Raw genomic sequence first — 12,972 nt, 5'->3', positions numbered from 1 at the left:
CAGGAATGCAGTGAAATTGTTAGAACTTGATATAGTGTTGGAGTCGTTTTGATTTGGTACAAGTTTCATTTAGCTTTGTCATGATATAAGTCAATAACTATAATGTTTGTTTTTTAACAAAGTTACTCCATTTCTGAGAATCCACACTAACAAAATAATCCAACTTAGAAAAACCTATAGACATAAAAGATGTACACTCTGATATTATTTATATTAGCAAAGAATTTAAAGCACTCTAAATTACAGGGGAATAATTTGGTATTGGTTATGATTGATGTTCCAGAATATTACAGTTTCAATAAAAATTATGGTTTATGATGTTCTGAAAAACATGTAAATTTTAAATTCTATCTGTTACAGTTATGACTGTGTAAGATTAGTATGGAAATAGTTTGCCAGAATAATACCTGATAAAAGATTTCTAGAGTAGTGGATGGTTATTTTTTATTTTCCAAATTTTCTTTCTCAATAGTGCTTTTATAAATTTTAATAACAGTATTGGAGGCTACATCACCATTTATACCTGACTTCCTATAATAGTCAGGGCTACCCACTCCTCTCAGGCCTGTATACCATCGATTCCAAATAGCAGTTGTCTCTGTTTTCACTGTGTGCTATACCTAGAATGACCTTCTCTTACCAAATTTCCCTATTATCATTATTGTCTTTTTAGTGCCTTGAAAGACATACCCTCTGGCTGGCATCTGTGGAGGAATGTCAGAGCTGGAATCATGCCTTTCCTAAAGTGTTCTGCTTTGTTTTTTCATTACTTAAATGGAGTTCCTTCTCCACCTGAAATTCAAGGTAATTTTTAATTTCTTTCAGAAGGAAGGAAGTGTGTGTATTCTATTACTCCAACAACGTAGAAGTGATGTGCAAAAAATGAAAACTGATGACTGACTTTCGTGATATACACAGTTATTATAGAAGAAAAATTTGCATTTATATGTCTGATACTATTGAATCTCAGAAATGTGGCTTTTGTACATTTACATGTACAAAAATGTACTGTTTTGCTTTCATATGTTAAAATGTTTGATTATTATTCATAAAGTGGGTTCCTCAGATTTTAAAAAGTGAAAACGGACCATTTCAAGTGTATTTTAACTTGTAGTATTAAAGTTCAGAAAATCCATGATTGCACATAAATCTTAATGTAGGAATTAATTTACTGTTTCACAGTTGTTTTTCTGTATTCGGTTTCGATCCATTTCATAAAAGGTAGACTTAAAAGTTTACTGTATCACTGTATCTCATAGTGCCTGGCACAGAGCCTGGGGTGCCTGCATGTAATGCTGCTTTCTAAAAGTTTGTTGAGTGGCATCTCCATTTAGCTAGTTCCCCAGACATCATATAGAATATTTTAGATTGCCTCATCATTTGCGGGGATGATTAGAGTTTGTTTGAATCCACCTCCTATGATGAAAAATTATCTTATATTACTGTACTGCTTTAAACTTTTCCACAGCACCATATGTTATTTTTGTCATTTAATGTTCTCAACTAACTCCATGAAGATCATGCAGGTATACTTTTTGCAAAAGATAAAACTGAGACACCAAGAAATTGTAACCAGTTAAGTGTAGGAATCACCTGACTCTACTCTCAGTTGTGTCATTTTGTGGATCCCTTCCATGTGCATTTTATTAACTCCTACAAGTTATGTACCTAGAAAATTTGAACTCTTTCCTCATAGCTCTGCTGTTGCTTACTCTTGTATAGGATCTACTCTTAGTCGTCATATGCATTACTCTTTTCTTCTCCATTCGCAGTTTCTGGAACAAGCCATTTTGAACATTTATGTAACTATCTTTCCCTGCCAAACAACCTCATTTGTCTTTTTCAAGAAAATGATGAGATAATGAAATTACTGATTGAAAGGTAATGATTATACATTATTCTTCATTGAATAGTTATATGTAAACAACTTCAGTTTATCGCATATATTGCAAAATTCTCAGGCAGTGAGCCTGGCAAAATTTAATCCATGTAATTTAAATTATGATGATTAGGCCTTCTTATTTAAGGATTTACCTTTGTGGTAAGATTTTTGCCCAGCTAGTGAATAGTATAAGCATATTTGCTTGGAAGGAGAGAGGTGGTAGAAATGTTTTTTCCTCTGATCAACTTACTTGTTAAGCAGGGGTCCCCAACCGTTGCTTAACAAGTAAGGAACTGGGCTGCACAGCAGGAGGTGAACAGTGGGCAATTCAGCAAAGCTTCATCTGTATTTGTGGCTGCTCCTCAGCACTGACATCACCGCCTCAGCTCCACCTTAGATCATCAGGTGTTAGATTCTCATAGAAGCACCGGTCCCTGGTGCTTCTATGAGAAGCAAGGTTGGGGACAGCTGTGGTTAAGCACTCTGTTCCCCTTAGATCATCAGGTGTTAGATTCTCATAGAAGCAAGGTTGGGGACAGCTGTGGTTAAGGACTCTGTTCTGTAGACTTTGGAAATTGAAAGAAATCTTAAGGGTTACCTAGTCCAGTACCCTTACTTTAAATTTTAGCTATTTTATGCACAGAATCTGGGGAGAAAATATTTGCAAATCATATATCTGCTAAGGGATTAATATCTAGTAGGTATTGTGTGTGTGTGTGTGCGCGCGCGCGCATGTGTGTGTCTCTAGAATTCCTACATCTCAACAACAGAAAGGCAAACAATCCATTTAAAAATGAGCAAAGGAATTCTCCAAAGAAGATATATAAATGACCAATAAGCACATGAAAACATGCTCAGTGTCACTAGTCATTAGGAAAATGCAAGTCAAAACCACAATGAGATACTACTTCACACTCATTAGGATAGCAGTAATCAAAAAGGCAGACAGAAATAATTTGTGTTGGTGAGGCTATTGAGAAATTGGAATTTATGTACATTGCTGATAGGAACAGAAAATGGCATAGCTGCTCTAGAAGAGTATGGCAGTTCCTCAGAAAGTTAAATATAGAATTATCGTATGATCCAGTGATCCTACTTCTAGGTATGTATTAAAAAAGAATTTAAAGCAGCGACTCAAATAGATACTTGTACACCCATTTTCATGGTAGCATTATTCACAGTAGCCAAAAGTTGGAAGCAACCCAAATATCCATCAGTAGATGAATGGATAGACAAAATGTGGTATACACATATAGTGGGATATTTTTAAAGACGAAGGAAATTCTGACATATACCATAACATGGATGAACCTCAAAGATATGCTAAGTGAAATAAGCCAGTCACAAAAGAACAAATATTGCATGTTTTCACTTTTATTAGGTACCTGTGGTAGTCAAATTCATAGAGACAGAAAATGGAATGGCGATTGCCAGGGACTGGTGGAGGGAGGAACGGATTAGTGTTTAACAAGTGTATGGTTTGTAAAGTTGGAAAAGTTCTAGAGATGGATGGTGGTGACAGTTGCCCAACAATATGAATATACTTAATGGCACAGAACTATATGCACTTTAAAATGGTAAATTTTATGTCATGTATATTTCACTACAATAAAAAAAAAATTGTTTAATATAAGTGTTCTAGTTCCAGATAATAAGAGATTGTCATTAATTCAGACTGATTTTTCTGGAGTGTCCAAATTGGGGTAATAGTATAAATAGTCACAAGTTTTAATATAGTAAGCATTCTTGCTTTTAAAAAATCACAGGTCATATTCTTTTAATTTTAAAAGTTGCAAACAAATTATGGTATTCCTCCAAGCTTCTTTTGATGAGGTTAATAGATTAAGCAAAAAAGTTTTTTTTCTTTACTGGATTTAGAGAGGAAAAAAGTCTAGTTCTAGCCTTTCAAAACTAAAAAGTGGTTTCTTTCCTTCTCCCTCCCCCCACCCCTCATTTACATTAAAGTTGGTGTCAGAACACTGAAGTTAAAAGATATCTAGAAGGTAAAAGAGATGCTATCAGGTAAGTCAAAGATCGTCAAAGACTTGGGGTGGGGGCAAGTCGCGGAAGAAGGGAGAGAGGAAGGAAGCAGGGTATTAAGTGCTGGATTCCTTCAACACTGACCTCCCAGGCCTTTAGTGATTCCAAGAGGTAGGCCAACCTGCCTTCATTTTTTTTTTTTTTCTTAGTCTAGTGGTAGTGAGAATTTGTAAAGAATCAGAATTAAGAATGTAATATAGTGCATTATTTTTAGCAGAGGAAGCAAATGACAAAATGATTATATTTTGAAATGCTTTAAGAAAATGCAGGTCCTATTTTAGGTTTTTCTTAGCTCTGTCCTTTTTCTATTATTACAGAAAACTTCTAACTATCCAAAAGTTTAACGAATAGCATAATAAGGCTCCACTACCTGTCACTAAGCTTCAGCAGTTATCAAATCACGATGAGTCATTTTTATTTTTTCTTCATTTCTTTTGACAACTGCGTTCTGATGCTGTAGTAAAGTATGCTCTACCAGGTGATTACACAAGTTTCACCTGTTAATATCTCCTTACTTCTGCCAAGCACATTATCATAAAAAATCAGAGGACTAGAGGAGATTATCTGTTCTGTTTCTTTGATTTTATACACAACCTGTCCCAAATCCAGAGATGATTTAACACTCCAATTTTATTAGGTCAAACCATCTGAAATTTCAGCTTTTGTAAGTCAAAAATGGTTGACTATCACCAATTGTATATGGTTCGGCCTGCAGTCAGAAAACTCATTATGTGGAACAGTAGTTCTCAACCTAAAGTGTATATCAGAACAAGTGTGTATTTGGAAACTTAAAAAGTACTCAGGGCCCTTAACTACCAAGTCTAATTTCTCTAAAGTTGGGTTCCTAGTATGTATATCCCCCCCAAAAATTTTCCCCAAGTGGTGCTGGTATAAAAACCGCTGTCGAAAGCTCCCTCCTGGTTTCAGTCCACTCCTGCCTCTGCCGTAGGTAAAGCTGGCAAAGGCCAAACCACTTGGCCCGTGCGGGGCAGGCGTGCACACTGAGAGTGAGGCCTCAAATACCAGTTGAATTTGGATTTAAATTTTATCTGAATTAATTGTCACAGAATCAGCATAGCCTGGTGTTCTGCTTTCTCCCCTCTTCCAAGTCATGTCTGCCTTAAGATCACCCATAATAAGCACATCTTTTCTCTCTTCTCTATCTTAAGTCCTGTGGTCGGGCTCTCCATTACTAGGTGGTTTTTGGTAGGAGCCTGGGCGTGAACATCCTCTTCTGTGCCTCCCCTGCTTCCCAGAGCTACCACATTTTCACTTAAATGGAGCAGATTGGATAAGTACTGTGTACTATCCTGTTCATTTATTCTGAGCTTTTCAGTTAAAAATGTGAACCCTAAGGTTATTTAAGTGTGAGTTTTTAATTTATTACTGTGGCTTTTACCACTCTGGTAGCAACCAGTCATTTAGACTCAGTCTACCTTTATTCATTTTGACTGAGTTACCCTGTCACTGTTGTAACATGCCCTCATATTAACTGGGTTTTTGTGTGTTTTTTTAAGCTATCCAAGAGAATCTAACAAATTAATAGACCTTCCAGAGGATTACAGCAGCCTCATTAATCAAGCATCTAATTTCTCGTAAGTTGTGATATTAGAGTGTTGAGCATTTCCTACCTCTGAAAACACTCACTTCTCTACATAGAATTTAAGGGATTTTGTTCGTTATTATTCTGTTTGTTTGGGTAGGAAAATCATAACATCCGTAGTACTCGAACTACCTAACTTATGAAAAGGTTTCATTCCACTATGTTTCAGAATAAGATGTAGAAAAGGGGGTGTTAGGGGGACTAAGTTTGATAGTTTGATTCGTTAAAGGTTATATAAATAACAATTTGCACTATAAAGTAATAAGAGCCCTTAGTAATTTTTAATACATTATGAAATATTTAACATGCAAACAGCATAAAAAATAATCAGTAGTGTAAAATACTTAAACATTACACAGACAGTTGAAGATGCCCATGGATCTCTTCTCTGGGGCACCCTCTTCCTTCCCCAGCAGAGAGCCAGCGTTCTAAGGGAGGAGGAGCATTCCTCTGCATTCAGACGTTAACTGCAAATGTTTATGCTCCTAAGCATTATTAGTATTATTTTGCATGTTTCAAGCTTTAAAATGGCATTATACTGTACATGTTGTCTTTTTTCATTTGATACTGTTTGTAAGATTTACTTATATATTTGACACATGTAAATTAATTCATCAGTTTTCACTGTTGAACAGTATTTTGTTACGTGATAATAGAATTTACATTTCTTCCTCTTACTGATGATTTTGTCTTTTCTCCAGTTGTTTGTGTATATGTACGAGATGTTCCCTATTCTAGATATAATTTTGACTAGACCATAGGATGTGTGTATCTTCAACTCTACTTGATGTTGTGTAATTTTTTCCAGGGAGATTTAACCACTGTCAGCTCTTCAGCCACTCTTTTTTCGAACAATGACTTGTGTTTTTTTGTTCCACGGAGGTGCCCCAAATCAGGTGGTGACAAGAGCAGAGCCCCAACTCTGTGCCTTGTGTGTGGAACTCTGCTGTGCTCCCAGAGCTACTGCTGTCAGACCGAACTGGAAGGGGAGGATGTAGGAGCTTGCACAGCTCACACCTACTCCTGTGGTTCTGGGGTGGGCATCTTCCTGAGGTAAGGCCTTGGAGAGGGCTTTGTAGCTTTGTATCTGCCACAGTAAATGCCTTTTAAGGGATGGCACAAAAAACTGCTTCATTGCTGAGAATTCTGAGACTGCTGTTCCTCGTGTGTTTTATTCATTTGAGAAACAGAGAGCCTCGTCTCCTCACATCTCATATCTGCCCTGGGCTTTCCATTATCATTATTACCACCCCTATGACAATTCTGTTCTACTTTCCTCATGCCTCATTCTAATGTGAAACTTCCAATTGATTTTGATTTTCACCTACATCAAGTCAGAATTAGTCCTTTTGTTGTGTCTTCATGGTTTTGGATTCATACATATCACAGGCTGTTGTATATAGCTGTGTATATTCAACAGTGTACAACAAATATTAGTGACTGCTATTTACTGGGCATTGAGAATGTAGTAGTCAACAAAGCAGACCTAAATCTCTGCCTTCCTGGAGCTCATTTTCTAGGGAGAGGAAATAAAAAGACTGATAAGAGTTTAGAAAGTGATAAAGTGCTACATGCAAAGGAAGGGAGTATGAAATGGCAGGTGGGGAACTGGATTTTAAATAGGAAACCAGGGAATGTTCCCTTAGAAAGTGACTTTTAAAGAAAGACATAAAAAAGTGGGGTGAGCATTCTAGGTAGGGAGCAGCAAATACAAAATTGCTGGGGAATACGTCTGTCGTGTTCAAGGAACAGCAAGAAAGCTGGTGTCGCTGGAGTAGTGTGTGCAAGGGGAAGAATCGTGGCACCTGGTATGTCCTGGTGACATCTCTAAGTGAGATGGAAGCCATCTCAGGGTTTGGAAAAAAGAGATGACATGAGTTTTAGCTCTGGGGCACAGATTATCTCAGACATTGGGTAGTCCCCAGTGCCTGACAAGTTCTTGTATATGATAGGTTTTCAATAAATGTTGAATTGAGCTGAATTATTAGATCCAAAAAAAAGTCAGGCAAATCTCTCAGAGGGCTCAGGAGACAAATCTTTAAATAGCCTTTAGGAGAAATGTGAAAGTAGCTTTTCCCCTTGCCTGGCATATTTCATAATTCTTTTGGTCACGTACAGTATTGCCTTGTGTTTCATGCCACCTATTTCATAATGTTTGTGTACCATTTTTAATGAATAATTTCCTCATAATACTAGAAAATGTCAGTGACTTTTTATGTTCAAAAATTAACTTTCTCACACTTAATTTTTAAATACTGCTGTTACATGAGCTATCAATTCCTAATCTGCAGTGTTCCTCTCCCTCACTGTATTGATTTACAATATAGTCATTATTGATTAAAATACAACCATTTTAGTAATTTTTAGAACTTCAGCAGATATGTTAATACTTTCGTGTCTTCGCTATAAGTGTCATTGTTTCTCTTCCAATACTGGTATTGTCTGCTTTTATAAGACTGCAGTTCATTTGGAACTGAATCCAAACCTTGGTTACTAGTATATAATGTGTACATGGTCTCTCTGCAGAGTACGAGAATGTCAGGTGCTATTTTTAGCCGGCAAAACCAAAGGCTGTTTTTATTCTCCTCCTTACCTTGATGACTATGGGGAGACCGACCAGGGACTCAGGTAAGGGCCCATCCAGGGATTCTGGGTGGGCTGACTCTGGATCTCCAGAGCCTTCATTATATGGTGGACACGAGCCGTGTGGTCCTGATGCTGGGGCTTTTTTCTGGCGGAGGTGGCTGGTATCTGCGGACTCATCCAAGGAGGGCAACCTAACTGCCTGGTTTGGCACTCCTCGCTCAGAATAGATAAGGGGAAAGAACAAAACAGTGCACCTTTTTCCCATTTCTCACGCTGGAGAACCAGAACTGTTTGAATCACCATGTGGCATCCACAGTGCCACAGCATTGCAGGGAGAGCCCTCTGTGACTTGTATGGCTTTGTGTGGGGAGAGCCAGTGTTGTTCAGGTGATAAGAGAGCAAACCTTTATTGATAAGAGATGAGCTTATCTTATTATGTAAGAATCAAAGATTGAAGTCATACAGAGAAATGCAACAGTTTTTGAGTCTTAATCACTTCCACTCTGGTAGCTTCTGTTATGTCACAGCAAAATGCTGACAGCAGTTTCCTCAAGCACCATTACAGAACTTCTTTTAGACCATCTCTTCTTGCCCAAAGGAAGTAAAAGTCTTAACCTAGGTATAACTGTCAGTCTCGGGGAGCATAAGTTAAAGGCCTAGAGACAGGCCCCAGGAGATTGACCGCAGCGTTACAGGAACAAGCCGCCTGGCAATGGCTCTTCCTGTTCTCCCGGGCACCTAGGCTCTTAGGAGCACGAGCCCTGGTTAGAGTGAGAGGTGCACTGTGAATTGGGAGCAAAGTTTCTAGGCATGAACTCACCAAAACCTGTGCTTTGGTTAAATTAGACCCAGATGTTACTCACATTTGGCTGCTTTGCTTATTAGACTTTGTGGCTGAAAGACGACACTCTGAGGAACATATGTACCCCTGTAATTTTTCTTTCATCCTCTCCCCGCCCCCTCCCTTTTTTACATTTAACCAACAAAATGGACAGAGAATGGGTAGTTTTAGCCTCTTCAACCAGCCCCTTCTGCTCAAACCCAGCCCTGTTCCTTCACTCCAGTCTAAGCTGGTGTACAGTTTCCTCTTTTCAGCATTTGTTCCCCTTCAGCTCCTCCTAGCAAACCTTCAAAGGTAACGTATTAATAGCCACAGTATCCTGCCGAACAGAAATTTTGCAGAGGGTCTAAAACCAATAACATAACTTTTCCTAATCTAGGAAAGGTCGGGGGACAGTATATAATAGATGAATAAACAGAATGCATCCAGAGTGACATCTGTCTTCTTTCCAGACGGGGAAATCCTTTACATCTGTGCAAAGAGCGATTTAAGAAGATTCAGAAGCTCTGGCACCAGCACAGTATCACAGAGGAAATTGGACATGCGCAGGAAGCAAATCAGACGCTGGTTGGCATTGACTGGCAACATTTATAATCACTTGGCTACCAAAAACATAAACTTGGATTTTTGTAACCCAGGGGCTTTTCAAGAAAGAGAGTAGGAAATAAGTTCTACTGGATTTCGAAATAATTCTTTATTTAAGCTTTTTTTCCCCCCAGTTGTATTTTTATAGTTCCGGCTCCAGGGACTGATGAAAATCATCTTCCGTCAGCAGATTTTCTTGCACCGTTTGCTGTGTCCCTCAAACATAACTTCTTGCAAGGAGCTTCTCTTCCTGGGCTGGACGCAGCCCCTCTGGGCGTCGGACTGCATTTGACCGCTCCCAGTAGTCTGAGCCATGTTACATTACTGATCGCAGAGCACTCCAGGCCTGAATCTGGTTTGACAGCAGCAGGAAGCAGTTTCTGTGGTCTGTTGGGATTGCACTTCCTGGTCCCTCTCAGTGACTGTCAGCACTGGGACTTGGTCAGTGTCCCCTCTGCTGACGGGACCCTACCTCTACGAGCAAAGCAGTGGATTTAGAAAGGGGCATTCCCTGGTCTCGGTCAACTGTGAGAGGGCTGGGGCACTCGGGAGCCAGGAGCCCCTGGGAGGAAGGGGAGGAGGTTGCTGCTTCATACTCTGGGTGGTTTTCAGGGCTGTGGAAAGTTGGATTTTTTTTTTCTTTTTTTGGCAAGACTTTGGCTTTAAGAGGAAAAACTCATTTTAAAGGGCTTTTCAAAACTTATTAAGTATCCTTATTTTTCAGATGATATAGTCTCTTATTTCTAAGACTAAATTGAGAGTGTGTGCATCTAGAATCGAACATTAGCAAAAAAAAAAAAAAAAAAATGAGAACTCGGTGTCGAGGTTCCCCCACCCCATCCCCACTGGCATTTCTTGGAGTAGATTGATTGCTCTTTACCTGCTGGCTCACTTAGTACATTCCTGGGACAGCCTTTGTGCCCAGGCTTTTATCACTTTTTAACATTATTGTTTTTACTGAGAGGTGCCTTCCTAGAATGATAGCCGCTTAGTAAAGTAGCTTATAACTATTAGTACCACACCGTCACTCTCCTTTGATACACGCGTACTGAGAACATGAATACACACAGAGAGTGATGGCAGATGGTAGTGGAGGAATAAATTCGAAGCCTCTCTAAGATGGGTCTAAGAGACAAATGAATAATGAAAGGCTCTTGGATTTTTTTTAGCCGATGCACGTAACCTTTTCAGTTTCCTTTGAACTGCATCTAAAAGTTCCTTTCCCCTCAACTTTGCAGAACCCACTGTATACCCAGGAGGAAGGTCAGAAATCCATACTTTAGGCTAAAGTAAGTGGGGACGCACAGGCTGCATTCACTGCTTCCTCTCCAGGGTGGTCTTCCGAAAGGATGATCTTGGCCTTTCTTGCTTGGGACTGACTCACCCAGCTAAGAGAAGGTGTTTCTCACCCAACAGGAAGAAAATCTAAATTAGAACCCAGTGTTCCCCCCCTTTTCCTGGCCTTTATCCCATTCCTAAGATCTGGGCTTTTTAGATGGCTTAATGATTTTAATGTTTATTTTGGCCTTTGTCACATCCCATTTAGCTTTTAACTTCAGCTTCTTTTGGCTTTTCTTAATAATGGTCGCCAAGATTAAATTTTTAATGATAAAGATCAGGTTTCTCCCTTGTAAATGGATCACAGACATTTTCCTCAAGTCATAACAACACTCCAGCTTTCAGGACTGACTTCACAGAAGTCTGTTGTTAGCTGAGAGTATCCCTGGATTCCATCTTTGAGAATGTCTGGGAGTCCGATAAAGATGAATTAACATGAAATAGCAATATGCGCACCCTTTATCTTCTGGTGTCTGCATCATTAAGCTAATTGTCTTCCCTACCTATCAGATCATCTTAGTTTCATGATTTGTTCCGCATGTATTATGTTTATTGTGGAAATGTTTATGTAACATGCTTTTCATATCAGGGAAAATCATATCTGTTTAATAAATTGGCTATAACTTTAATATCTGTGGAAAACTTGTAAAATTTGGAATGTATCATATGTAAAAAGTTTAAAGATATCAAAATAAATGCTTTAGATGTTGACATTACTTCGGGTCTGCCTACATTTTTTTTCTGTTTTCTTTCACACGCTTAAATGCCATGGAGATATTCCCCATGTCACCTTGCTTACAAATAAAGTGGGACATCTGTATTAGCTTGACATGTAAGATGCTTATATTATTAGTGTCAATTATGGCCATTAGCCAAACGATCTTGACCTTCCCAAAGAAAGCTTGATCATCATTTCAGCTGATTAGATTTTATGTGCCTTGGCTATGACAGCTTGTGACCTTTCCGAATCATGCACTTCAAATCACTAGGGAAATGGTACCTGAAGTCTTTCCGGGCTCCAAGACATCTCCTGGTTTAAACCCTTCTTGTTCGTCCTTACCTGGTTATCTCCAGGTCCTTGTTCTTACACCTCCCTGGACACTTTCCACTTGGGAGAGACACATGTAGAAAGGGAACCACATCTTGTGTTTGCAGGGGAAGCATTGCCTACAAGAACTCTGCTGTGCTTTTAAAAATCTTCCTGAAAGGAAAGCATCAAACTGGAAAAGCAAGGTTTCCATTGTGCTTTCTGTCTCCTGGTCGTTAATGCTGCTTCCGGAGTCCTCCCTTCCCAAGTCCTAATGTCATCAGTTCCAGAACTCGATACATAAAGCCCTCTGATACACCCCTTCCTCTGTCCCTATTCTTATTTTCTTTAAGTCAGGTTTTTTGACGTTTAATTTACAAATAAATTAACCCTTTTTAGTGGGCAGTTTTATGCATTTGACAAATGCATATAGTTGGTTAACAACCAGGACAGTCAAGAGCTAGAATAGTTCCATCACTCCCCAAGAAGTTCTCTCATGCTCTTTTACGGTCGCCTTACCCATCCTGACCCCTGGCAACCACTAATCTTGTTCTGTTCTTTTGGCCACTTCCAAAATGTTATATAAATAGGCCTTTTGTAGCTTTTTGAGTCTGGCTTCTCTCAATAGGAAAACTAATGCATTCGAGAGTCATCCATGTTCCTTTTGGTTACTGAGTCATTTTATCGTGCAGATACAGCAGATGAATTTACACAAAATAGCAACACATGCTCCCTTTATCTTGTGTTTGCATCACTGGGTGATGCTTAGGCAGTTACCAGGTGAAGGATATTTGGGTGATTTGGGGTGATTATGAATAAAGCCACTATAAACATTCATGTACAGGTTTTTGTGTGGCCCTGTTTTCATTCCTCTTGGGTAAATAGCTAGGAGTTGTCCTTTATAGCTTAATCCACTCATCACCATCCTTATACGTCATTCTCTTTAACTTTGCTGTTTATACTTATCTTCTGGAGGACAAGACAGTGCCATCAGGAGTTAAGGACTGATGTATCCTCCTTTAAAGCCAATGTCAAGTCTACCGAGGACTGGGAAGGTATCCCCTCCCTGA

General features: G+C 39.0%; 1 protein-coding gene across 3 annotated transcripts in view; it reads left to right on the top strand.

The window, feature by feature from the left end:
- Positions 1–11,591, top strand: part of UBR2 (ubiquitin protein ligase E3 component n-recognin 2) — a 99,639-nt gene extending 88,048 nt beyond the window's left edge. For all 3 annotated transcript variants that reach the window (XM_015600427.2, XM_006926549.3, XM_006926550.3), the window contains exons 41-47: positions 674–804; positions 1,773–1,881; positions 3,848–3,904; positions 5,440–5,517; positions 6,408–6,578; positions 8,052–8,153; positions 9,405–11,591. In XM_015600427.2, coding sequence (XP_015455913.1) covers positions 674–804; positions 1,773–1,881; positions 3,848–3,904; positions 5,440–5,517; positions 6,408–6,578; positions 8,052–8,153; positions 9,405–9,546 — 790 coding nt within the window. In that variant the 3' untranslated portion in view covers positions 9,547–11,591. The remainder of the gene's footprint in view (positions 1–673; positions 805–1,772; positions 1,882–3,847; positions 3,905–5,439; positions 5,518–6,407; positions 6,579–8,051; positions 8,154–9,404) is intronic.
- The last annotated feature ends 1,381 nt before the right edge of the window (positions 11,592–12,972 follow it).

This window comes from Pteropus alecto, unplaced genomic scaffold (assembly GCF_000325575.1).
Source record: "Pteropus alecto unplaced genomic scaffold, ASM32557v1 scaffold7, whole genome shotgun sequence".
Lineage (NCBI taxonomy): Eukaryota > Metazoa > Chordata > Mammalia > Chiroptera > Pteropodidae > Pteropus > Pteropus alecto.
The sequence above is the reverse complement of the archived record's forward strand: the minus strand, read 5'-3'. Positions and strand labels throughout refer to the sequence as shown.